The sequence below is a fragment of the Engystomops pustulosus genome, chromosome 10, assembly GCF_040894005.1.
Source record: "Engystomops pustulosus chromosome 10, aEngPut4.maternal, whole genome shotgun sequence".
NCBI classification, from domain to species: domain Eukaryota; kingdom Metazoa; phylum Chordata; class Amphibia; order Anura; family Leptodactylidae; genus Engystomops; species Engystomops pustulosus.
The window spans coordinates 39,701,229-39,725,415 of NC_092420.1; the positions used below are offsets into that span (position 1 = coordinate 39,701,229).

The following is a 24,187-nucleotide window of genomic DNA, read 5'->3' on the forward strand; positions in this document are numbered from 1 at the left end:
GTAATATTACCACTGTACAAGGCATTGGTTTGACCGGTTCTGGGCACCGGTCCATAAAAATGATGCCCTGGAGCTGGAGAGGGTTCAATGAAGTGCCACAAAAATGATAAGGGGTATGGAGGGTCTTAGTTATGAGGAAAGATTAAAACAACTAGATTTATTAGTAATAGCCTGCCTCAGGCGCTGGTCACAGCAGGGACAGCAGAGAGCATCAAGAAGGGTCTAGAAGCATTTTTTCACCTAAATAACATTGATGGTTATGTTATATAGAATTTTTCCCATAAATCTCTTCCTCATCCAATCCCTTCCTTTCCATGGTTGAACTTTATGGACATGTGTCTTTTTTCAACTCTATAAACTATGAAACTATGATACCTCCTGTAGAAAAAAAAATCTTCATTTTGCCATGTTCTGGCGCTATAACTTTTTCATACTTCAGTGTATGAAGCTGCGTGTGGTTTGCAACTTTTTTGGAACTTTTGATGAAGTACTGCAACTTGTACTAACACTGGCCCTGCACAAATGCAGCCTAAGAGTCGCTACATGTTTATCTTCAGAGTGCTATAAAAAGGGCAATTGTTTCAGATTTCCTCCTGTCCCTAATCACTGCAGCCTCCTCTCCCTACCTAACTGCCCTGAACTGTCTGTTCATTTTTGGTAAGTCCATGCTTGTCTGAAGACTGAAATGGCTGCCTATCTCACCCTTGTCTGTAATCGCTCTTATACAGCAGGGTTACATGGCCCACCTAGCCAATCACAGCCATGCTCAAATTGGAGCATGGACTGTGGTTGTTAATGTGCACCTGTAAAGTTATAATGATTTTACCAAATTCTCATATGTGATTCCCCCTTTAAGAACAAAAAATGATGCCCATATTGTGCTGTTAGCTCTTTTATTTCCAAAGTTTTCTGTGAAGTGGGAAAACTCTTCCTGAAGTGGATGGCCAATTCAAGCTGCCCACAGATCCCATGATGCCTTGTTTTCTCTCTAAAAGCAATTAAGCTTTAAATCCATTTCAATTGCCACAACTAAATCCACTGAATACTGCACAGTGTACACAGAGGATGCATACGGTGACTAGTGTGGCAGCTTCCAGCGCATGGAGGAGCATGTAACATGTAATATGTTGAAGAAATCATAAATTAACCAGTTACATGAAGTGTATAGTCTGTTGACTATATAGCTGATACTGCCCAGTACAAGGTGTGGGGGGCAGCATGAGGTACAAAGAAAAGCAGAGAAAGTACTGTAGAATCAGACTGGTTTGGGCGAACTGATGGGAAACAGGGGACATCTTGCGCCCCACTATTGTGTATCTGTTTACAGTCCTGAACACATCCAGCTCTGCTACATACACAGAGAGAGCTATCACATGACCTCCTACTCTGTGAACAGGGAGCAGGAGCCCCTCCCAGACCAACAGATAATCAAACTACAGATTCACAGGGCTTGTCAGCACAGACAGAGGAAGCATCCACTGCAGAACTGAGATAATCTGAGGGGTATAGCAAAGAAACTGCTGGATATAGGTAACAAAGATAATAGGCAAAGTTGTTGTAGATCCCAAGAGCCATTGATTTGTGAAAAAAAATAAACTTTACAAATGTTCTTTAAGGTACTGCAAGCTAATCACTACTTGAGAACTGACCCCTAAGGAAGCCACTGTAGGTGGCAATACGTGTGAGGTTTCTGCCCCAGCCCCTCAATTTGGACTGACTACTTTCTGTATCAGATAATTGTAATTTTCAGGACCTTCATGGTGAATGATGGATTGAGTATTAATGATATGTTGTGCTTTCTTGAGCACCTGTACTATGTGAATAGTATATTATCCCATGAATGCTGTGACAAAATATAGACAACTGTTTATTTATCTACTGTTTCCATGGTCATTGTCCAGTTGGGGGAGCTGGACTGCTGGGTCTGCACACACTATCATATGTTGATATGTCATTTTGTTTAATTTTAATTGATTTAATTGTCTTATGTATGGTTTCTTTGTATTGATAATGAATAAAGAGATTATTTATTAAATTACATGTTTCTTTGTTTGTTGTTGCTTAGTGGGGACTGGAACACAACTGGAATTGTCATTGGGACCAAGGACTAAACTATGGATAGGTTTTATTGGTTGCCACAAGAAAATGTCATGTGAGATTTCCCCAAAGCTGCTACTACAGAGTTGTACAGAATTTTTATTGTGGTGTAAACCTAACCTACAATGATATGCCAATTACTATGGTTCTATCATATAAATAGTATCATCCTATAACAGTGATGGCAAACCTTTTAGAGACCAAGTGCCCAAACTACAACAAAGACCTGCTTATTTATCACAGAGTGCCAACACAGAAATTAAATTTGTGATTTATACTCCCTTCTTTGTCACAGGACACCAATAAAGCAGAAAATAGTCCCAGGTAGAGCTGTCACTTTAAAATAGCTCTGTGCACAGCAAGTCCTGGGCTGTCTGGGACTGCAGGAATATAGCTAGAGTCTTCTCTGGTGATGGCCTGAGTGCTCACAGAAAGGGCTCTGAGTGCCACCTCTGGCACCAGTGCCTTAGGTTAGCCATCACTGTCCTATAAGTTCTCTGCCGGTGCAAAATCCATCTTTTTACATAACACAACAAAATCATATCCACATAGGTTTCTGGTTAAAAAAATAAAGACATTATTCTTCTAGCATATCCATATAGCACAGTCTTATAATAACAATAGAACTGCATTTTCACACCACCTTTTACCTAGTTGTGCCGTTACATGTTGGAGTTGTTGAAATCAAAACTCCCTCTATGGGACCCCAGTTGTGTTTTATACAATTTTGTTAAAATAATGTACAAGTTATGAATAAAATCTAAATATCTTTTTTTATTTGTCTTTTACATAAAAAGTCAGCTAGTATCTTCTGCTAAAGGACCTGTCATGGCATCTGGATCATCTATTACTCTTCAAATGCGTATAAATGACTTCATGGATGGTGTAAAAAAGGTGGAAAATCCTCAGCAAAATGGAGCTGAAATATTACATTCTGGAACCAGTGTAACAGATGCTAAATCTTCATCTAGGAGGACCAGCATCTCTTCAGTAACTGAGGACACTAAGAATGACCAGTCAGGAAAATCATCTGGTCTTCCAGCTAGTAAAAATGATAAAGGATCTGGCTCAGTAAACCCACAATTCCTTAAACAGAGACGTGGTTCTCTTTTCAAGGATAAGATAGCTTTTGATGAAGAGATTTATGCTCCTGATGGGGGTCTCCGTACCCTACACACAATGCCTGACTTTATGGATTCCCTGGAGAAAGCGCAAAAAGCCAGATATATTCGTCACAGAGTCAAGCCAGAGTCTGAAAAAGAACTAAGTGTTGGCGAAATATTCCAAAAGGAGGATGACAATGGCTTCCCTTAAGAGATAAGAAGAGAAATAGATAACACTAGGCAGACTACATGAAAAAATCTCTCTAGTTCTTTATTAACCGATATTCCAAATTAAAACTCTAATATAATAATGGATGTCTTAACATCAAAAGCCTTCACTTAAGGCTTAAATCTATAACTGTACAAATTGTTAATTCTGTATAAGGATCTTTTCCAGACAATATTTTGGATTGCCTATTTTTGTAGTAGTGTTTTGTTGCTTTTCACAGTTGTATCATTAGTCAATTGTTTATTTACAGTTATTCTTGATTGTGTAGCACTGTAGAATATGTTGGCTCTATATGGTATTCGGTCACTGAAAAAGGGGAGGTAGAGAGTATAAAATCTAAAATATAACTTTTATTAGGTATTTTGTTAAAACAGGCAGAAAGAATGTGGTGAGGGGGTGAGAAAACCTTACACCAATAAATAATGGGGCAGATTTACTTACCCGGTCCATTCGCGATCCACCAGGTGTTGCCGCTGCGCTGAAAAGCATCGGAACGTGCTGGAGTTCACCGAGCCGGGCTGAGTGAAGGTAAGTGCAAGCTCCGCGACAGATTTTTAAAAAAAAATGTGGCGGTTTTTCCGAATCCGTTGGGTTTTCGTTCGGCCACGCCCCCCAATTTCCGTTGCGTGCATGCCAGCGCCGATGCTCCACAATCCGATCGCGTGCGCCAAAATCCCAGGGCAATTCAGGGGAAATCGGCGCAAATCGGAAATATTCGGGTAACACGTCGGGAAAACGTGAATCGGGCCCTTAGTAAATGACCCCCAATGTGTTAAACACTAAAGGTCTGGTCTCACTAACTGGCACCTATCTAGACCAATCTTGGTTGAGGTCAGACCAATTTTACGGGGTTTTTTTGGCTGATAGACACTGTAAGAGACTATTTGTAGCTGATGTACGCTATCCGGTACTCAGTCAAAACAGCCACCCCTCTTATCGATGAAAGATAATAAATAATTCTGTAAAATCAAACCTCAGGCATAAGGCATAGATAGTAGCATGCACTGGGGTCAGACTAAAATAAAGTGGAGGCTATATGCTTATATGATGTAGGATAGGGATCAGCTCATAAGCCACACTTGAGCCTCAATGGGCTATTCACAGTTGCTCACTGACTAAAGCCACCTACAGCCCTAATCCTAAACTAGCACTCCATAAATACTAAGAACCAGCGCGTTTCCCTACATTGTAAGCTCATACTGATGCAAACACATTCATACAGCGGGTTCCCGCATTGATGTAAGTGGCAGCGCCCGCGGGGAAACGATAAGTATTTAAAGATAAGACCCCTCACACCTGTGAGCTCATGGAGTGGTTCCTGTCCAATGTAGCGAGCCGTAGCAAACGAGCCCCTCCATTGGATACACCCCGCCGCGTCATAGGTTGTTCCGGCCATAGAACAGGCCGGGGGGTAACGTGATCGCAAGTCCGGTGCGTCACATAGGACTGCCCAGATTGCGCATCAGCCATGGCAATTGGACCGCTGCGTGGTGATGCGGATAAACAAAGATAACGGGCCACTCCTACTAATAGAAGATAAGTAGGTAAGGGGTACAAGATAGCAAAAAACAAAGGGGAAACAACGTATGCTCGTCACGAAGCATCCGCGGCCAGGTCAGTGAGTGGTACGCTCACAAACAATAGATTTAATGTATGATGAGGTAAACACAATGTGCAGTATGTAGACTGTTCCAAGAGAAAATGGAATAATAAAGAATAAAGAATAAAAGGGGAACAGTGATGTTCAGTGATGGACTACTAAATTAGAGAGGTTTACAATCCTTTATCCCAACACAGTGATTAATCTATATGGTATTCAGCCAAGGATTAAGTAAGATATCAAAGGAATGGAAATTTTCCTGGTATGCACAGTATTACTGAATGGGCAGGAAATATGAAAAATGATAAGGATAGTTGGGATTACAAATGTAAGAAATATGATTATCGCAAAAAGGCAAAAAGAAATGATTATATATATATATATACACACACACTCACCGGCCACTTTATTAGGTACACCATGCTAGTAACGGGTTGGACCCCCTTTTGCCTTCAGAACTGCCTCAATTCTCCGTGGCATAGATTCAACAAGGTGCTGGAAGCATTCCTCAGAGATTTTGGTCCATATTGACATGATGGCATCACACAGTTGCCGCAGATTTGTCGGCTGCACATCCATGATGCGATTCTCCCGTTCCACCACATCCCAAAGATGCTCTATTGGATTGAGATCTGGTGACTGTGGAGGCCATTTGAGTACAGTGAACTCATTGTCATGTTAAAGAAACCAGTCTGAGATGATTCCAGCTTTATGACATGGCGCATTATCCTGCTGAAAGTAGCCATCAGATGTTGGGTACATTGTGGTCATAAAGGGATGGACATGGTCAGCAACAATACTCAGGTAGGCTGTGGCGTTGCAACGATGCTCAATTGGTACCAAGGGGCCCAAGAAAATATTCCCCACACCATGACACCACCACCAGCCTGAACCGTTGATACAAGGCACGATGGATCCATGCTTTCATGTTGTTGACGCCAAACTCTGACCTTACCATCTGAATGTCGCAGCAGAAATCGAGACTCATCAGACCAGGCAACGTTTTTCCAATCTTCTACTGTCCAATTTCGATGAGCTTGTGCAAATTGTAGCCTCAGTTTCCTGTTCTTAGCTGAAAGGAGTGGCACCTGGTGTGGTCTTCTGCTGCTGTAGCCCATCTGCCTCAAAGTTCGACGTACTGTGCGTTTAGAGATGCTCTTCTGCCTACCTTGGTTGTATCGGGTGGTGATTTGAGTCACTTGCCTTTCTAACAGCTCGAACCAGTCTGCCCATTCTCCTCTGACCTCTTGCATCAACAAGGCATTTCCGCCCACAGAACTGCCGCTCACTGGATTTTTTTATTTTTCGGACCATTCTCTGTAACCCTAGAGATGGTTGTGTGAGAAAATCCCAGTAGATCAGCAGTTTCTGAAATACTCAGACCAGCCCTTCTGGCACCAACAACCATGCCACGTTCAAAGGCACTCAAATCACCTTTCTTCCCCATACTGATGCTCGGTTTGACCTGCAGGAGATTGTCTTGACCATGTCTACATGCCTAAATGCACTGAGTTGCCGCCATGTGATTGGCTGATTAGAAATTAAGTGTTAACGAGCAGTTGGACAGGTGTACCTAATAAAGTGGCCGGTGAGTGTATATATATATATATATATCCATATCCCAACATGTATAGTCTATGGAGCTAACTATGAGCTTACATCTAAGATCCCTGTGTGTGTTCAAACAGCTCTGAGAAGGGAGGATTAACCCCTTCTCTCAGCTTAATCTTTAAAAACAATGCTTATAGCATACTATAGCCAGGTAGAGAGCAGGAAGGGTTAACAATCACTACTCATGGCTGCATAAACAAACAGGAGAGTAAACCATGCAGCCTGTTTCTTTACAAACTAAGTATAGCTTAAGAATGTTCAGGACACTCACTCACAATATCAAAAATCACCTGAAATGACAGTTACTCTAAAAAAAAATTACATGGAGCAGAACATTTTTGTCAAAACCTATGGGTAGGAAAATAACAAATAAAATGTGTATAAATATTAGTAGTGAAAATACATATCATTTAAAAAGATGTAGATGTAGCAAGGAAAAACATGTATGAAATATCCAAAAATACATTTTGTATTTAAGTACCATGGTCCATATTTATTAATAGTGAGGCAAATTGCACCATTTATAGTTTGCCTCGCTAGTGTGCAGAGGGTACAGGATTAATGAAGACAATACTGGCGGAAACAATTCATAAATACATGTGCAATCATGCATATGCACTACGACTGACGTCAGACGTGGTTTGCACATTAATTATTTAATCAGTTTGCACATAGTATCATAGTATATAAGGCTGGAAAAAGACGCAAGTCCATCAAGTCCAACCTTTAAGAATTAAATAAATGTTTTATCCCCATAACCCGTGATATTTTTTCTCTCCAGAAAGGCATCCAGGCCTCTCTTGAACATGTACATAGAGTCCACCATAACAACCTCCTGCGACAGAGAGTTCCAAAGTCTTACAGTAAAGAACCTTTGTCTATGTTGATGGTAAAATCTGCCTTCCCTTGTCCTGGCCACAGGCCTAGGTATAAAAGGATCTTTGGAGAGATCCTTGTACTGTCCATTCAGGTATTTGTACATTGTAATGAGGTCTCCCCTCAGTCGTCTTTTTTCTAAACTGAAAAATCCAAAATTTTGTAATCTGTCAGTGTATTCTAATCGCCCCATTCCCCTAATATTCCTGGTTGCTCTCCTCTGCACCCGTTCCAGCTCTACTATATCGTTTCTATACACTGTACACAATATTCCATGTGTGGTCTGACCAGGGATTTGTATAAGGGTAAACCTATGTCTTTATCATGAGAATCTATTCCTCTCTTGATACATCCCATAATGTTATTTGCTTTAGCAGCGGCCGCCTGGCTCTGGTCACTAAAATTAAGTTTACCATCCACCAATACCCCCAAGTCATTTCAGCTCCAGTTTTACTAAGTAATTGACCATTTAGAACATAATTATACTTTTTGTTTCCATGGCCCAAGTTCATAACTTTACATTTATCTACATTAAACCTCATCAACCATTTCTCTGCCCACTCCTCAAGCTTCCACAAATCCCTCTGTAATGCTAAACTAAGTATTTATTACTTTACACAGCTTAGTATCATCTGCAAATATTGAAACTTGGCTGTGTAAACCCACTACAAGGTCATTAATAAAAATATAAAAAAAAGTGGCCCCAATACTGACCCCTGTGGCACTCCACTGGTAATGACCACCCTCTGTTTTCTATCACTAAGCCAATTATTTACCCAAATACACATATTTTCTCCTATTCCCACCAGTCTCATTTTATATACCAACCTTTTATGTGGCACGGTGTCAAATGCCTTTGAAAAGTCCAGATATTCAACATCCACAGCGTCCCCCAGATCCAGTCTTGAACATATCTCCTTGTAGAAACCAATCAGATTAGTCTGACAGGACCGATCTCTCATAAACCCATGCTGACGCTGGGTTACAAGGTTGTGAACAGTGAGATACTCCAGGATAGCATCTCTAACAAACCCCTCAAATATTTTCCCCACCACAGCAGTTAGACTCACGGGTCTGTAGTTTCCAGGATCGCTATTTGATCCTTTTTTGGATTTGCTATGCGCCAGTCCTGTGGAACATAACCAGTCCTAAGTGAATCTTCAAATATTAAAAATAATGGTCTGTCTATCACAGTACATAATTCATGCAGAACCCGGGGGTGTATGCCATTTGGCCCCGGTGATTTATCTATCTTAGTGGTTGCGAAGCGGCGCCGTATCTCTTCCTGGGTTAAACTGTTGACATTCCAAAAAGAATTTACATTATTCCTCATTGTGTCTTCCACCAGGAGATTTTCCTGTGTAAAGACAGTTCAGAAGGCGACATTCAGTAGATTGGCCCTTTCCTCATCTCCTTCCACCATGACCCCCATGTTATTCCTAAGGGGACCCACACTCTCTGTTTTTAGTTTCTTATCATTTATATACTTGAAAAATAATTTGGGGTTATTTTTGCTCTCCTTGGCAATATTTCTCTCAGTCTCTATTTTTGCGGCTTTTATCTGCTTTTTACATGATTTATTTTTCTCTCTATAATCCTGCAATGCCTCATCGCTACCTTCACATTTTAGCACCTTAAACGCCTTATCTTTTTCGCTTATTGCTTTCCTTACAAGACTAGCGAGCCACATAGGCTTTTTCTTGTTCCTTTTATGCTTTTTCCCATAAGGTATGTGTTTCTCACAGGACTTTTTCAGAATATATGAGAAAAAGTCCCATTTTTTTTGGGGGGGGGGGGGAGCTTTTGTCTTTGAGAACATTATCCCAGTCTTTGCCTTTAAGGTCTTCCCTTAGTTGATGAAAATTTGCCCTCCTGAAGTTTAGAGTGCTGGTTGCCCCTTTACTAACGCCATTTGCAATCCTGCCATTTCACACTGCATGTGCTGTCTCTAGCGTCTAGCTGCTTGTACTCAGTAGCTGATGGGGTGAATTTTGCTCAAAGTCCAGGGTATCCATTTTGGGGGATCTGTATTTGTATACCAAATTTCAATTCTTTTTTGTTGCTAAAATTGATATCAAGAAATCTGTGTCAAATCAACATAGTTGCTGGAGTGGTTTTTTCTCAAAGTTTTTGGGGTTCTGTATTCCCTAAATGTAAATTCTTTATTGTTGCTGAAATAGATATCAATAAATCCGTGTCAAAGCCACATATTTGGTGGAGTGATTTTTTTTGCCGGCACCCACCTACACACACTGTGATTGTGCCACTCTCTGACCTCCTGCTGCTGGCACCACCTCCACACTTTGTCATTGTGCCACACTGTGGCCTACCATGTTGCTGCCACCACCAGAATTTGTCATTGTGCCACTCTCTGGCCTCATGCTGCTGCTACTGCTGTCACCAACCTACACACACTGTGATTGTGCCACTCTCTGACCTCCTGATGCTGTTGCTGCCGCCACCTACACATTTTGTCATTATGCCCCATTGTGGCCCACCATGTTGCTGCCACCTGTAGAATTTGTCATTGTGCCGCTCTCTGACCTCATGCTACCGCCACCACCTCCACACTTTGTCATGTGCCACACTGTGGCCTACCATGTTGCTGCCACCACCAGAATTTGTCATTGTGCCACTCTCTGGCCTCATGCTGCTGCTACTGCTGTCGCCCACCTACACACACTGTGATTGTGCCACTCTCTGACCTCCTGCTGCTATTGCTGCCGCCACCTCCACACTTTGTCATTCTGCCACTCTGTGGCCTACAATGTTGCTGCCACCTCAGGAATTTGTCATTGTGCCACTCTGTGGCTTACTCATGCTGCTGCCAACTGACCGCTGTCTCCCTGGAACTCCCTGGAATAATGCTGTTTTCACCCTCCACCACTCTATGATGTTGCCACTATGTTTGAGTTTCCCCTTCATTTCATCTGTCAGAAGGAATGAAAAGCTTCAGGATTGATAGCCAAAAGCAGGAGTGGATAATATCCCATTTTCTGGTGATCTCCGTTTTAGATCAACTCCTGTATGTTTTTGGCTTTTGCAATACTGATGGATTACTGATTAAAAGTGGACACTGATGAAAAGCAGGGCGAAATGGGGGTGGGGAGCAGCACTGGAACATGACGTGAGCTGGTGAGGCTTGGTGTTCCACAAGCTGCCTAATGACACCACCATCAGCTGATTGCATCGGAGCCGGTGTTGCAGCCGCCTGATCAGAGACTGCCGCCGTAGTACACAGGTTTGGAGACGCCGAGGACGCAAGCTGACTGAAAGCGGAGCTTCCAGAACATAAATGCCACAGACCCCAGCTGCTCAGCTGATAGTGATCGCTAAAGCACACCTGTCCGGGAGTCTCCTGAAAGAACATGCCGGAGGGAGGTCAACGCAGGCTGGAACACTTGCATGCTCACCTGCAACCTCTATTGCCCGTTTTGCACGGACCTCTACAGGTGGTATGCAGCCCTCCCCATCCCAGGCAGGCCAGACAAGCGCAGGGAAACAGAGGACACCAACAGGAGCGGCCGGCTCCGCACATAAAACAGTGAATCCCGAGCAGAGAAGAGAAGCGGAAGATGCTATACCACTGGTGCCGTATGTTGGAAATGGCTAGGAGACGCAGAACGATCCTCCAGCAGTTAACATGAGGCAAGCTGTGTCCCTTGCAGATCTAATGGAGATGTTGGTGGCTCTCCCGACTAGAAGCGACCTAGAAATGCAGATTACCAGACTGGAGGAAAAATGCTTGCACGAATTGGAGGAGGTAAGAGCCTCTGTGGCTATTAATTCAGAGGCAATTATTCACCTTTAACACCAACATATCGAACACGGCAGGGAATGCGCCAAGATAGATGATCTTGAAAACCGAGGCAGGCAGAGAAATATTAAGATCAGTGGACTGCCTGAATCTGTGATGGGTGACGACTGAAAGAGGTTGCAGTCTCTGGGGCTCATTTACTAAGGGACCGCAAAGCGCTTTTTCGTCGGGTTTCCCGTCAATTTCCGTTTTGTGCCAAATTGTTCTAGGATTTTGACGCAATCGCTCTGATTTTGGCGCATCGGCGCCGGCTTGCACGCGACAGAAATCAGGGGGGGAGGGCTGTGGGACAACCCGACGGATTTGGACAACGCGCAAGATTTAACATTTAGAATTGTGTTGCAAGACATGCACTTACAAGCACCAGGAAGTAGAAGGTGAACTCTGGCGGTCCTCGGCGCGGAAGTGACGGATGCAGGAACTCGGCCGCACAATCTTAGTGAATCACAGAAGACCTGAATCCTCGTCGGACAACGCACCGCAGAATCGCAACAGGACCAGGTAAGTAGATCTGCCCCTCTATCTTTAATACCATACTAGGAGAGCCAGAAAATACACCCATTGAGATTGACCGTATACATCGGATTACATATAAATTTAATAGAGGCTCCGATAATGCTGCACATGATGTTCTATGCCGCATTCACTATTTCTGATAAAAAGAGAATATCTTGAGAAAAGCCTGGGAGAGAGGCCCTATTTCATTTGAAAATGCACAAGTATTCTTGCTACCAGCTGTCTCAAAGAGTTCTTTAGCAAAGAGAAAGTTGCTGGGCCCATTGCTGCAAAGGGCAAAGAATGTTAGGGTGACATATAAACTCTGCGTAGAGATGGCTTGACCTATACGGTGTATATGCAGTCAGATCTTAATGGAGCATACAGATTTTTGGACCCGTAGAGATCCTGGATTGGACTTTATATCCCCTACCTAGCCCCAATAAAGTAAGAGCAAGAGGCCCAACACAATGTTCAGAAACCCAACTTCTAAGAACGGAAACAACAAGTAACTTTCAACCAGAAACTAACCAGTGGTTAGCACCGCCATTGCCTAGAACCGCCTAAGACATTGGGGCAGATTTACTTACCCAGTCCTGTTGCAATCCAGCGGCGCGTTCTATGTGGAGGATTCGGGTCTTCTGGTGATTCACTAAGGTAGCGCGCCCGATGTCCACTAGGTGTCACTGCTGCGCTGAAGTCAGTCGGAGTTCACTGGAGTTCACAAGCTACCCTGGGTGCAGGTAAGCGCGTGTCAAGCGACACTTTTTTTTTTTGTAATGCGGAGGTTTTTCCGAATCCATCTGGTTTTCTTATGGCTACACCCCCCGATTTCCATTGCGTGCATGCCGGCGCCGATGTGCCACAATCCCAGGGCAATTCGGGTAACCCGTCGGAAAAATGCGATTTGGGCCCTTAGTAAATGACCCCCATTGTCTTCTAGATGAAATATAGGAAATGTACACTAATAAGTACTAGGGAAATCGTGGGGCGGGGGAAAAGTAATGGGCCAGACTAGTAGCCAGGGTATGAAAGATTAAAGCAAATAATATGTGTGCAATATGGTGAGTTCACCCTTCGGACAATCCCATGGAGAGGGATGAGGATGAGAAGTAACAAATAAAACGTTAGGACTGGGGGAAGAGTAAAGAGGATGCATGTTAATTAGAGATGGGCGAATTTGTTAAAATTCGGTTTGTCCCAATTCCCCGATTTTTTCGAAAACATTTGATTCGACCCGTTATAAAATAGGGATTTCTTGGCTGCAGAGAGCCTGTAGGGTGTTGTGGAATGTTGTGCCATGCTTAAGTTTGCATAGGGAGTATGGTTTGGTCTTCAAACAATGCTGTGTTTTAGTATGACACTGCTCTTAGAATCGCTTCACTCTTTAATTCCGTGTGCACTTACATAGACCAACTTCACCAAATAAGCGAAGCAGGAATGCAGCCTGACAAAGTAACGTCTGTGCCAGCTCAAAAGGACTGAGTTGAGGGCCAAGATCCCACTATAACATCAAAGAGTTCACTCTTTTTACACTGACAACAGATGATTCCATAGATTACAACATAACCTGTTCTGTTAATCCCTGATACATGTAGAAACCCCCGAAAGAGTGGAGAGGGTGTCGGCAGTAATTCTGCATTGACGTCACTGATCATTTTTCCTTTCATTTCGTCCATCAGTGTCCGCTTTCAATCGGTCAATAATCCATCATCAGTATTGCTAAATCAAAAAACAAACAGGAGTGGATCCAAAAAAGAGATGAACAGTAAATGGGATATTTGCATGTCCTCTGTGTTCTGTATCCACTCCTGCTTTTGGCTATCAATCCTAAGGCTTCCTTCTGACAGATGAAATGAAGGTGGAAACTAAACATAGTGGCAATGCCATAGTGGCATGTGGGTGAAAACATCATTATGAAAATCACAGGGTGTTCCAGGGAGACAGCGGTCAGTTGGCAGCAGCATGAGTAGGCCGCAGAGTGGCACAATGACAAATTATGGAGGTGGCGGAAACATGGTAGGCTACAGAGTGGCAGAATGACAGTGGCATGGAGGTGGCGGCAGCAGCAGTAGCGGCAGGAGGCCACAAAGCGGCACAATGATAAGAGTGTGGAGGTGGCGGCAGATGCAGCAGCAAGAGGCCACAAAGTGGCAAAATGATAAGAGCATGGAGGTGGCGGCAGCAGAAGCAGGAGCCCACAGGTGGCAGCAACATGGTGGCAGCAACAGGAAAAGCCACAGAGTGGCATAATGGTAGAATGTGGAGGTGGCAGCGGCAGCAGCAGGAGCCCACATAGTCCACAGCAGAGGAGGCCACATTGTGGCACAATGATTAAGTTTGAAATTTATTCGAAGTTGAAATTTTCCATTTAAAAATTTTAAGATTAGAGACGCCACATCCAAAATACTTTACAGCTTTCCTGAAAATATCAGGCCAAAAAAGAACTACAAAGGTGGCACCAGTAGCAGCAGCATGAGATCAGAGGTGTGGAGGTGGCGGCAACATGGTAGGCCACAGAGTGGCACAATGATAAAGTGTGGAGTTAGCGGCAGCAGAAGCAGGAGCCCAAAGGTGGCAGCAACATGGAAATGATAGAATGCGGAAGCAGCGGCGGCAGCAGCAGCAGGATCCCACAGGTGGAAGCAACATGGTGGAGGTGGCGGCAAGAGGGTAGGTCACAAAGTGGCACAATGATAGAGTGTGGAGTCAGCAGCAGCAACAGGAGCCTACAGAGTGGCACAATGATATAGTGTGGAGGTGGCATCAGCAGCAGCAGGAGCCCACAGAGTGGCACAATGATATACTGTGGAGGTGGCGTCAGCAGCAGCAGGAGTCCATAGAGCGGTACAATGATATAGTGTGGAGGTGGCATCAGTAGCAGCAGCAGGAGCCCACAGAGTGGCACAATGATATAGTGTGTGGAGGTGGCGTCAGTAGCAGCAGGAGCCCACAGAGTGGCCCAATGATATAGTGTGGAGGTGGCGTCAGCAGCAATAGGAGCCCACAGAGTGGCCCAATGATATAGTGTGGAGGTGGCGTCAGCAGCAGCAGGAGCCCACAGAGTGGCACAATGATATAGTGTGGAGGTGGTGGACAATTCCAGTACCTGGCAAAGATAATAGGACATAGATGGAGCAATTGGCAGCAGATGTGTGGCATCAGGCGAGTGGCAGCATCAAAATAGTGGCTGAGGCAGGTAGTTATAACCCAGACTCATTTCTCAATGTTTGGGGGAGGTGTCATGGATGATCTAATCAGATGCATAAGGCATTGGTGAGTTGAAATCCTGGCTGATCCATGCCTGATACATCTTGACAAAGGTCAGTATCTCCACATTACGGGTTCTCCTTGGGTAAATTATAGCCCCCGCCGCACTGAACACTGGCTCTGACGCCACACTACTGGCCGGGCAGGACAGCTTCTCTACTGCAAACTCCGCAAGTTGCGGCCACGCATCAAGTTTGGCTGCCCAGTAGTCCATGGGATTCTCTACCTGAGGTGGTAAAGTGCTGTCCCAGTAGGCCACCATCTCCTTGTGCAGGATCTGCTCCATGTCCTGCTGCTGCTGGTGGCGGCTACCCTCTTCACTAGGGGGATGAAGGAAGTTGCTCAATAAGGAATCCAGACTTAAGCTGCTGCTGATGGAGCTCCTACTGCTCTCCCCCCCCCCCCCCGGGCAGCCGCGGCAGTAGTACGTGAGCGATGGCTGATGGCGTACATAGGCAGCGCCCAACTGTGTGCACAGTATTTCTCTATAGTATGCCAGTTGTTCCTCCCTCTTAGCAGCTGGAAAAAAGTCACCCATTTTTGACTGGTAGCAAGGGTCCAAGGGGGTAGAGAGCCAAAAGTTATCCCTATGCCTGAAGTTGACTATTCGGCTGTCACTAGTTAGGCAAAGCAGCATGCTGCGGGCCATCTGCACAAGTGACTCTAAGGGACTCCCGGCCTCCATCTCCACTGTATACTGCCACGGTCTTTCTGGGTTATCTGCCTCGTCTTCTTCCTCGTCCTCCAGATGCTCCTGCTCCTCCTCTCTTGTCACCTGAGTGGAAAAACCACTGTTTCACCAGACTCTGCTTGTGTTCCAATGTCTTTCTCCTTCTCCTTGTTAGGATTGGGTAACACAAAAGACAGGGGATAGTGTGCCCTGAGCTTGCCCCAACCTCTGTCCCTTCCTATAGCCCCCCCACGCTAAACCGTGGGGCGACTACTTGAAGACTCGAGATACGCTGGATAAAAGTGAGGGAAAGGAAACACAAACAGACTGACAAACATAAAACACGAAAGAATCGTAAACAAGCCGGAGTCACAACGAGAGGGTACGTCAATAGCAAAATCAGTAAGCAAAGAGTCAAAGTCAAAAACTAGCCGAGGTAACAACAATACAGATACAGATACTGAGCAATACAACCTAGTAGCAGCGAGTGGAGAAAGGGATTTTCAAACACTGGCACAGGTGACTAGTGAGGCTGCAATTTATGCAGCCAGAACTCCACCTCCAGAACCTGATAGGAGCTGGACAGCTTCTGGGAATTAACCCCTATTGGTACAGAACAACCAGGCATCATGCAGAGGTACCACAAGTCCCAGCAGTTCCGAACACAACTCCTAGACAGCGCGAGATCTTAGCAGCCGCTGCCCGGGACGAGAGGTGGAGTTTGCGCGGATACGCGCCGGGGGTCAGAGAATGCTGCTGGCACCAGCAGTAGAACCAGAAATCCCAGCATTCTCCCTAGCGACCCTGACAGTACCCCCCCCCCCTGACGGGGGGCCTTCGGACCCCTAGATCTTAAAGATGGCTTCTGAGGATAGGCCTGATGAAATAACCTGAGTAACCGCGGAGCATGAACATCCCTAGCCGGAACCCAAGACCTATCCTCAGGACCAAAACCTTTCCAATGGACCAGGTACTGCAGGGAGTTACCTACCCATCTGGAATTCACAACTTTTTCCACCTCGAATTCCAGATTCCCCTCCACAATAGATGGAGAAGGAGGGTCAGGAAGAGGCAAAACAGGCTCAACATAGCGCTTCAGAAGACTCTTATGGAAGGTGTTATGAACCCGCCACCCTGCTGGAAGAGTAATCTTGAAGGAAACCGGGTTAACAATTTCAGTAACAACAAATGGACCTACAAACCTGGGTGCAAACTTCAAAGAGGGGACCTTCAATTTAAGGTTTTTTGTTGATAACCACACTTTATCCCCCACCACAAACGTATCGGAGTTAGTGTGCCTTCTCTGAGCCTGTTGGACCATAGAATTTTGTGTCCTCTGAATATTCTCCTGAACTTGCGACCAGAGCGTGCGCAACTTGGATGTAATAGCTTCCGCCCAAGGAATATTAGAGACAGGCACAGAAGAAAAGGAAAAACGAGGATGAAAACCATAATTGCAGAAAAACGGAGAAACCTGAGTGGAAGAACTACAGTGATTATTAATAGCAAATTCTGCCAACGGAAGGAATTTCACCCACTGGTCCTGACTGTCCGAGACAAAGAGTCGCAGATATTGAATCATCTCCTGATTCATTCTCTCGGACTGACCATTAGACTCAGGGTGAAACGCCGACGAGAACGACAAATTAACTTCCAGTCTAGAACAAAATGCTCGCCAAAATCTGGAAACAAATTGTACGCCCCTATCTGACACAATATCATCTGGTATACCATGGAGGCGTACAATATTCTGTATAAACAAATCAGCCAATTCTTCAGCTGAAGGTAACTTTTTTAATGGAACAAAGTGTCCCATCTTAGAGAAACGGTCCACTACCACCCAAATCACTGTATAGCCTTGAGATGCTGGCAGATCAGTGACAAAATCCATTGACACTTTAGACCATGGCCTGGTGGGAACTGGAAGCGGAAGAAGAGGCCCCTCAGGACGTCTCCTGGGAGTCTTTCCTCGCGCACAGACCTGACAGGCTTGGACAAATGCGTGCACATCATTAGTCATGTGAGGCCACCAGTAACTTCTCTTTAAGAGATCCAAGGTACTCCGCATTCCCGGATGACCTGCCAATACTGAGCAATGCGTCTCCTCCAACACTCTCAAACGACAAGAAAGAGGAACAAATAATTTGCCTTCCGGAAGGTCTTTGGGTGCAGATTTTTGTCCTGCTAAAATTTGAGAGGAGAGGTGGGAGGAGACAGCTGCCAACACAATACCTGGAGACAAAATATTACTGTCCGTAGTCTCTGGAAGCTCAGGAGTCCCGAAGCTACGGGACAAGGCATCAGCCTTCACATTTTTTGACCCAGGTCGGTAGGTGACCACAAAATTAAAGCGAGAGAAAAACAAGGCCCACCTAGCCTGACGTGAGTTCAAACGCTTAGCAGTATCCAAATACACCAAGTTCTTATGATCCGTGAGCACAGTTATCGGATGAAGAGCTCCCTCCAAAAAGTGTCGCCAGACTTCAAATGCCCTCTTAATGGCAAGGAGCTCTCGATTACCAATATCATAATTCCTCTCACAAGAAGAAAACTTTCTAGAGAAATATGCACAGGGCTTAAGTTTGGTGAGAGTGGAGGACCCCTGAGACAACACTGCACCTACTCCAACCTCGGAGGCATCTACCTCCACAACAAACGGTAGAGAGAGGTCAGGTTGAACCAAAACTGGGGCTGACGAGAATGCAGCTTTTAGAGTTTCAAACGCAGAGCAAGCGGCAGGGGACCAATTGTTCGGATCAGCACCCTTACGGGTTAGATCCGTGAGGGGTTTGGCAATCACGGAAAAGTTCTTAATAAAGTTGCGATAATAGTTAGCGAAACCTAAAAAACGTTGTAGGGCCTTAAGATTGGTAGGCCGAACCCAGTCCGTGAGCGCCTGAACCTTACTCGGATCCATCTGTACATCAGAGTGAGTAACAACATAACCTAAGAAGGAAACCTTCTGGACGCAAAAACACACTTTTCCAGTTTTTGCGCAACCTGGTAAGTACTTGGCGGAGATGTTGCTGGTGAGAAACCATATCAGGAGAGAAAATCAAATTATCATCCAGATACACCACCATAAACACACCGATATAATCATGAAAAATGGAGTTCATAAACCCCTGGAACACCGCTGGGGCATTACTCAAACCAAAGGGCATAACCAGGTATTCAAAGTGTCCCAAAGGTGTATTAAATGCGGTCTTCCACTCATCCCCTTCCCGGATCCGGATCAGGTTATAAGCCCCTCTGAGATCTAATTTAGAGAAAACTTGGGCCCCAGAAACCTGATTTAAGAGATCCGGGATCAAGGGAAGAGTACCTGAGTTTTTTACCGTTATCTTATTTAATTCTCGATAATCAATACACGGCCGTAAACCACCATCTTTCTTCTCAACAAAAAAGAACCCGGCCCCAGTGGGCGACTCAGAGGGACGGATATGTCCGATTGCCAAACTTTCATCAATATAACTCTTCAGTGACTCCCGTTCTGGTACCGACAGGTTATATATACGACCCTTAGGTAATCTAGCATCAGGAAGAAGGTCAATTTTACAATCAAACTCCCTGTGAGGAGGAAGGACTTGGGACAAGGGTTTAGAAAACACATCTGAGTAATCAGAGAGAAAACCTGGAAGACTCTGATCTTCCGCCAGTACTGTACATAATGAAACTCTGGTCAGGTGATCCTTACAGTGAGGACCCCAATGAACCAGCTCCAGAGTTTCCCAATTAATTACCGGATTATGGATCTGGAGCCAGGGTAGACCAAGAATGACATTTTCAGACAAATTTTCCATAACTAGGAAAGAACACCATTCTTCATGCATAGCTCCTACCATAAGCTTTATCTGCGGGGTTCGGAATTTAATCAACCCTGCCTGTAGAGGGGTCAAATCCGCACCCGACATCTGAATAGGAGTGGACAATGGAATCAAAGACATGCAAAACTGAGAGACAAAATTATAATCAATTAAATTAGTTGCAGCGCCTGAATCCAAGAAGGCGCAACCAGTACAGGAAACAGATTGAAACTTAACCGTACAAGGTAAATACATTCTAGACACAACTGGGAGTACCTGAGCTCCTAAGCAGTCCCCTCGATTACTGCTTAGGAGCGGAAGTTTTTCCTGCTGCTGCCTCTTGGAACAGGTGTGTATCTAATGATCAGGACTTCCACAGTAGAAACAAAGATGGCGTCTTATACGATGTTGCTTCCGCTGTGCAGGAGAGATGCTATCCAGCTCCATGGATTCCAATTCTTGACGGCCTGGAGACAGACTGGTCGCTGGCTGACAGTCAGGGGACACCCGAGGTGATCGCCTGGATCTTAGGCGACGATCAACTCGGACGACCAGAGTCATAGCTTCATCTAATGTCTGAGGCTCGGCATAAGCTAAGACTAAGTCCTGTACTCGGTCTGACAGTCCGGACATAAATTGGTCTCTTAGGGCACAGTCGTTCCATTGCGAGTCAGTCACATACTGTCTGAATTGGGCACAATAATCTTCCGCCGTCAATTTTCCCTGACACAGAGATCTAAGGTGGGAAACTGAGTTTACATCCCTCTCTAAATGAAAAAAATTTCTTGCGGTCACCAAAAAACAAGTCAGGGAGAGGAACCTTAGGTTCTGGTGCAGGTGGTGGTGGAGCCTGCGGTGTTGTCTGCCCCAAAACCTGCATCTGAAGACGGGCAGACAGACTTTGAACATGCTGAGTTAAAGTCTGGACCTGAGCAACCACAGCTGACAAAGTCTCCATGGAAGGAGTGAATGTAGCAGGTCATATACAGGATGCAGACCTATGTGCGGCCAGTGTTTCTGTTAGGATTGGGTAACACAAAAGACAGGGGATAGTGTGCCCTGAGCTTGCCCCAACCTCTGTCCCTTCCTATAGCCCCCCCACGCTAAACCGTGGGGCTCGAGATACGCTAGATAAAAGTGAGGGAAGGGAAACACAAACAGACTGACAAACATAAAACACGAAAGAATCGTAAACAAGCCGGAGTCACAACGAGAGGGTACGTCAATAGCAAAATCAGTAAGCAAAGAGTCAAAGTCAAAAACTAGTCGAGGTAACAACAATACAGATACAGATACTGAGCAATACAACCTAGTAGCAGCGAGTGGAGAAAGGGATTTTCAAACACTGGCACAGGTGACTAGTGAGGCTGCAATTTATGCAGCCAGAACTCCACCTCCAGAACCTGATAGGAGCTGGACAGCTTCTGGGAATTAACCCCTATTGGTACAGAACAACCAGGCATCATGCAGAGGTACCACAAGTCCCAGCAGTTCCGAACACAACTCCTAGACAGCGCGAGATCTTAGCAGCCGCTGCCCGGGACGAGAGGTGGAGTTTGCGCGGATACGCGCCGGGGGTCGGAGAATGCTGCTGGCACCAGCAGTAGAACCAGAAATCCCAGCATTCTCCCTAGCGACCCTGACACTCCTCCTCATTCTCATGGCCACATGATTCCGGTGGGGGCTGAACTGGAGGAGGAGGAGCAGGAGAAAGACACACAAAAATTGTGGTTTGGAACTTTCCACCTCAGTTCGGCACAAGCCATTAGTTCTCTGAAGGGTGCAGAGTCCTTCTCCTGCTGAATTGGAAAGGGAGGGACTAAAGTACCAACAACTTGGACAAGAGCACGGTCAGCTTCTGCACTTTAGGTTGGCTGGACGCACATAGTTGTCTCTTTGTAATCGCCCCTTTCAACGACTGCTGGCACTATGTGAAGTGAGGAGCAGGAGCATCTGGACCTGGAGATGATGTCAAAGGAAAACAGCTGCCTTCGGCAGAGGTGCTGAGGCATTGACTGGCTGAAATGGCATGTGTGCCACTAGGTTCTGCTGCTGCTTTTGCTGCAGCGGCAGGATGGGCCTCCACATCTGTTCCATGTTTCTCTCAGACCATTGGATGGTGATGCTGCATGTGTTGACGCAGAGTGTGGTGGTGACAACATTAGCTCTCTGGCCACACTTCAATTTCTGCCCGCAGATTCTATATATGCACACGTTTAGCTACTTTGGTGTCTTAACAAAAAATTGCCACACCGCTGAGGTGGTGATTTTACCTGCAACTGCACTGAGCGACTACTAATGCTGCTGCCTCGCTGAGCCCCTGTACCACTGCTTACTTGAACCTTGAAAGCGGGGTTTGTAACCCATGGCTGTTTGGCTCCCGTGCTCACACTGCTGCCACCCTGCTGACTCACGGCCACAGTAGCGACTTGCTGCCTGCTCCGCTGCCTAACGCGCAAGCTGACTGTCAATACCTGTCCATCAACCGCGCAACCACAACCAGGCTTTGCGCTAGCTGTCAGACTAGGTAAGTGGTGGCGAACTCACCCTGCTAAGGCCCTGCCTAAAGCAGATGAACTGCCATGGTAAGGGGGAACCCTCTATGAGGAACCTAACTGACGGTCCCTGAGTGACCCTACAAGAGGACAGGAAAAACTTAACTCATCTGGCAGCTGCTGGAAGGTGGAGCGGACAGGTAACTGGAATACAGGTATAGACCAGTGTTCACACTGGTAACAGAAACCGACACAAGACAGACAGGAAGCTGGGGTCACACTAGGAGAGAAACAATACTGAGGGACAAACAACAGATACAGACAGACAAGCGGAGTCAAACAAACCAGGTCAAAACCAAGATGGTGGCAAAGATACAGAATTGTATAGCAAATAGAATGGTCGGTAGGCAAAACAGAAGTCAATACACAGAATAGCAAAAGACGCAATGGTAAGAGCGCTAGATACACAGATAGACTGCAATAACCAGCACCCAATGAAGGGCCTGGGCACAACTTAAAGCAGTAATGGACACTACCGTCAGCACTGACTGACTCAGTCGTCCATCACTCAAACCACAGCTGCAGGCAAAACGAGTACAAAGACACACCCAGCTTTCCCATGATTAGAAATGGAGTTGTCAAACACAAGCAGTACTGGATGTGGTTTTCCTGCAAGAAGCCTGATACCTGATCCCATCAGAACAATTTCTGAGTTCTGACACTGACATTCTCTTCTCCCGACGATGATGAATCCCTTGCTACACCTGGCTCCCAAGTGCAATCGGCTACATCATCGTCAATTTGTGTTTCCTTGACACTGCTATCCTCCTCATTGCACTGCACAGTCTGCCTACTGCACCATCTCTTCACTGCCAAACAGCTGCTGACTGTCCTCAAACACTTTGTCCTCACTGAATAGTGGTGCTGAGCCCAGACCACCTAATAGCTCTCTGGCTGAGGGTAATGAACAGGACAGAGGCTGCTTGATGACAGGTGATGGCCGCTGACCTGTACCTGGGCCATGCCAACTAATTGTTGTATCTGACGATCCCAAGGACTCTTGGCTGTGGTTGTCAGATGTTATATTTGAGGAATTGGGTGACCTAGCCAACCAACCTTTGGGTTGTTGATCAACACACTGCCGCTAGATGACAACAGCAGTCCTGGCCTTGCAGAGTCACCCCTGCTGCGACGTCCCCTTACTGTGCTGCGACCTCTGCCTGCTCCACCTGCCACCTTTCTGTCTGACATAGTGGTTAATCAACTACGTGGATTTGACACTTATTTGTTGCTCTCATCTTTCGTAACAAAAAAGTATTGGAATTTGCGTTATACAGATCCCCCAAAACGGACACCCTGTAATAGGAGTGAAAATCACTCTATATAGCACTCTATATAGCACTCTATATTGCTCTGAACTTTAGCACCAAAAAAGATTGGAATTTGCGTTATACAGATCCCACAAAACGGACACCCTGTAATTGGAGCGAAAATCACTATGTAGTACGTGGATTTGACACGTAAATCTTGATCTGAACTTTAGCAACAAAAAGTATTGGAATTTGCATTATACAGATCCCCAAAACGGACACCCTGGGTTTGGAGCAGAAAGGAGTACAGAAAATATGTAGATTTCACAATGATTTCTTCCTATTTACTTCAGGAACAGAAAATGTTCCTGCTATTTGTGGTATACAGATCCCCCAAAATGGACACCCTTGGAGCAAAAATCACAACAGCACAGTACAGTAGAAGCAGCTGGACGCTACAGGCAGCACATGCAGTGTGAAGTGCCAAGATTGGAAAATGGCTACCTCTTTTATAGTCTGTGTGACTATATCACATAAGCCTGCCAGTCGGTGATAGGCTTACAGGTCTGCACATGTGATCCAGGGTGTTCCTTTCTCTGTCCCAGAGTTCTCTGCCCCATGTAACATGTTCTACTCGCTGCCCATAAACTTCGGCTTCGTGACGAATGAAATTTTTCCTAAAATTCTAACCGAAGTTAGAAGTTAGAATTGTTAGAATCGATTCACATATCTAATATTAATGAATTGTGTTATTGTGTATTGGACAAACTGCACCATTATTATCTATATGGATGTGCGTTATAGAAAA

At 45.3% G+C, this 24,187-nt stretch overlaps 1 protein-coding gene across 1 annotated transcript in view; it reads left to right on the forward strand.

Moving 5' to 3' along the window:
* The window catches only part of CCDC190 (coiled-coil domain containing 190), a 70,906-nt gene extending 61,194 nt beyond the window's left edge, over nucleotides 1–9,712 (forward strand). Inside the window, exon 4 of the mRNA XM_072127062.1 lies at nucleotides 2,895–9,712. Coding sequence (XP_071983163.1) covers nucleotides 2,895–3,411 — 517 coding nt within the window. The 3' untranslated portion in view covers nucleotides 3,412–9,712. The remainder of the gene's footprint in view (nucleotides 1–2,894) is intronic.
* Nucleotides 9,713–24,187: the final 14,475 nt, after the last annotated feature.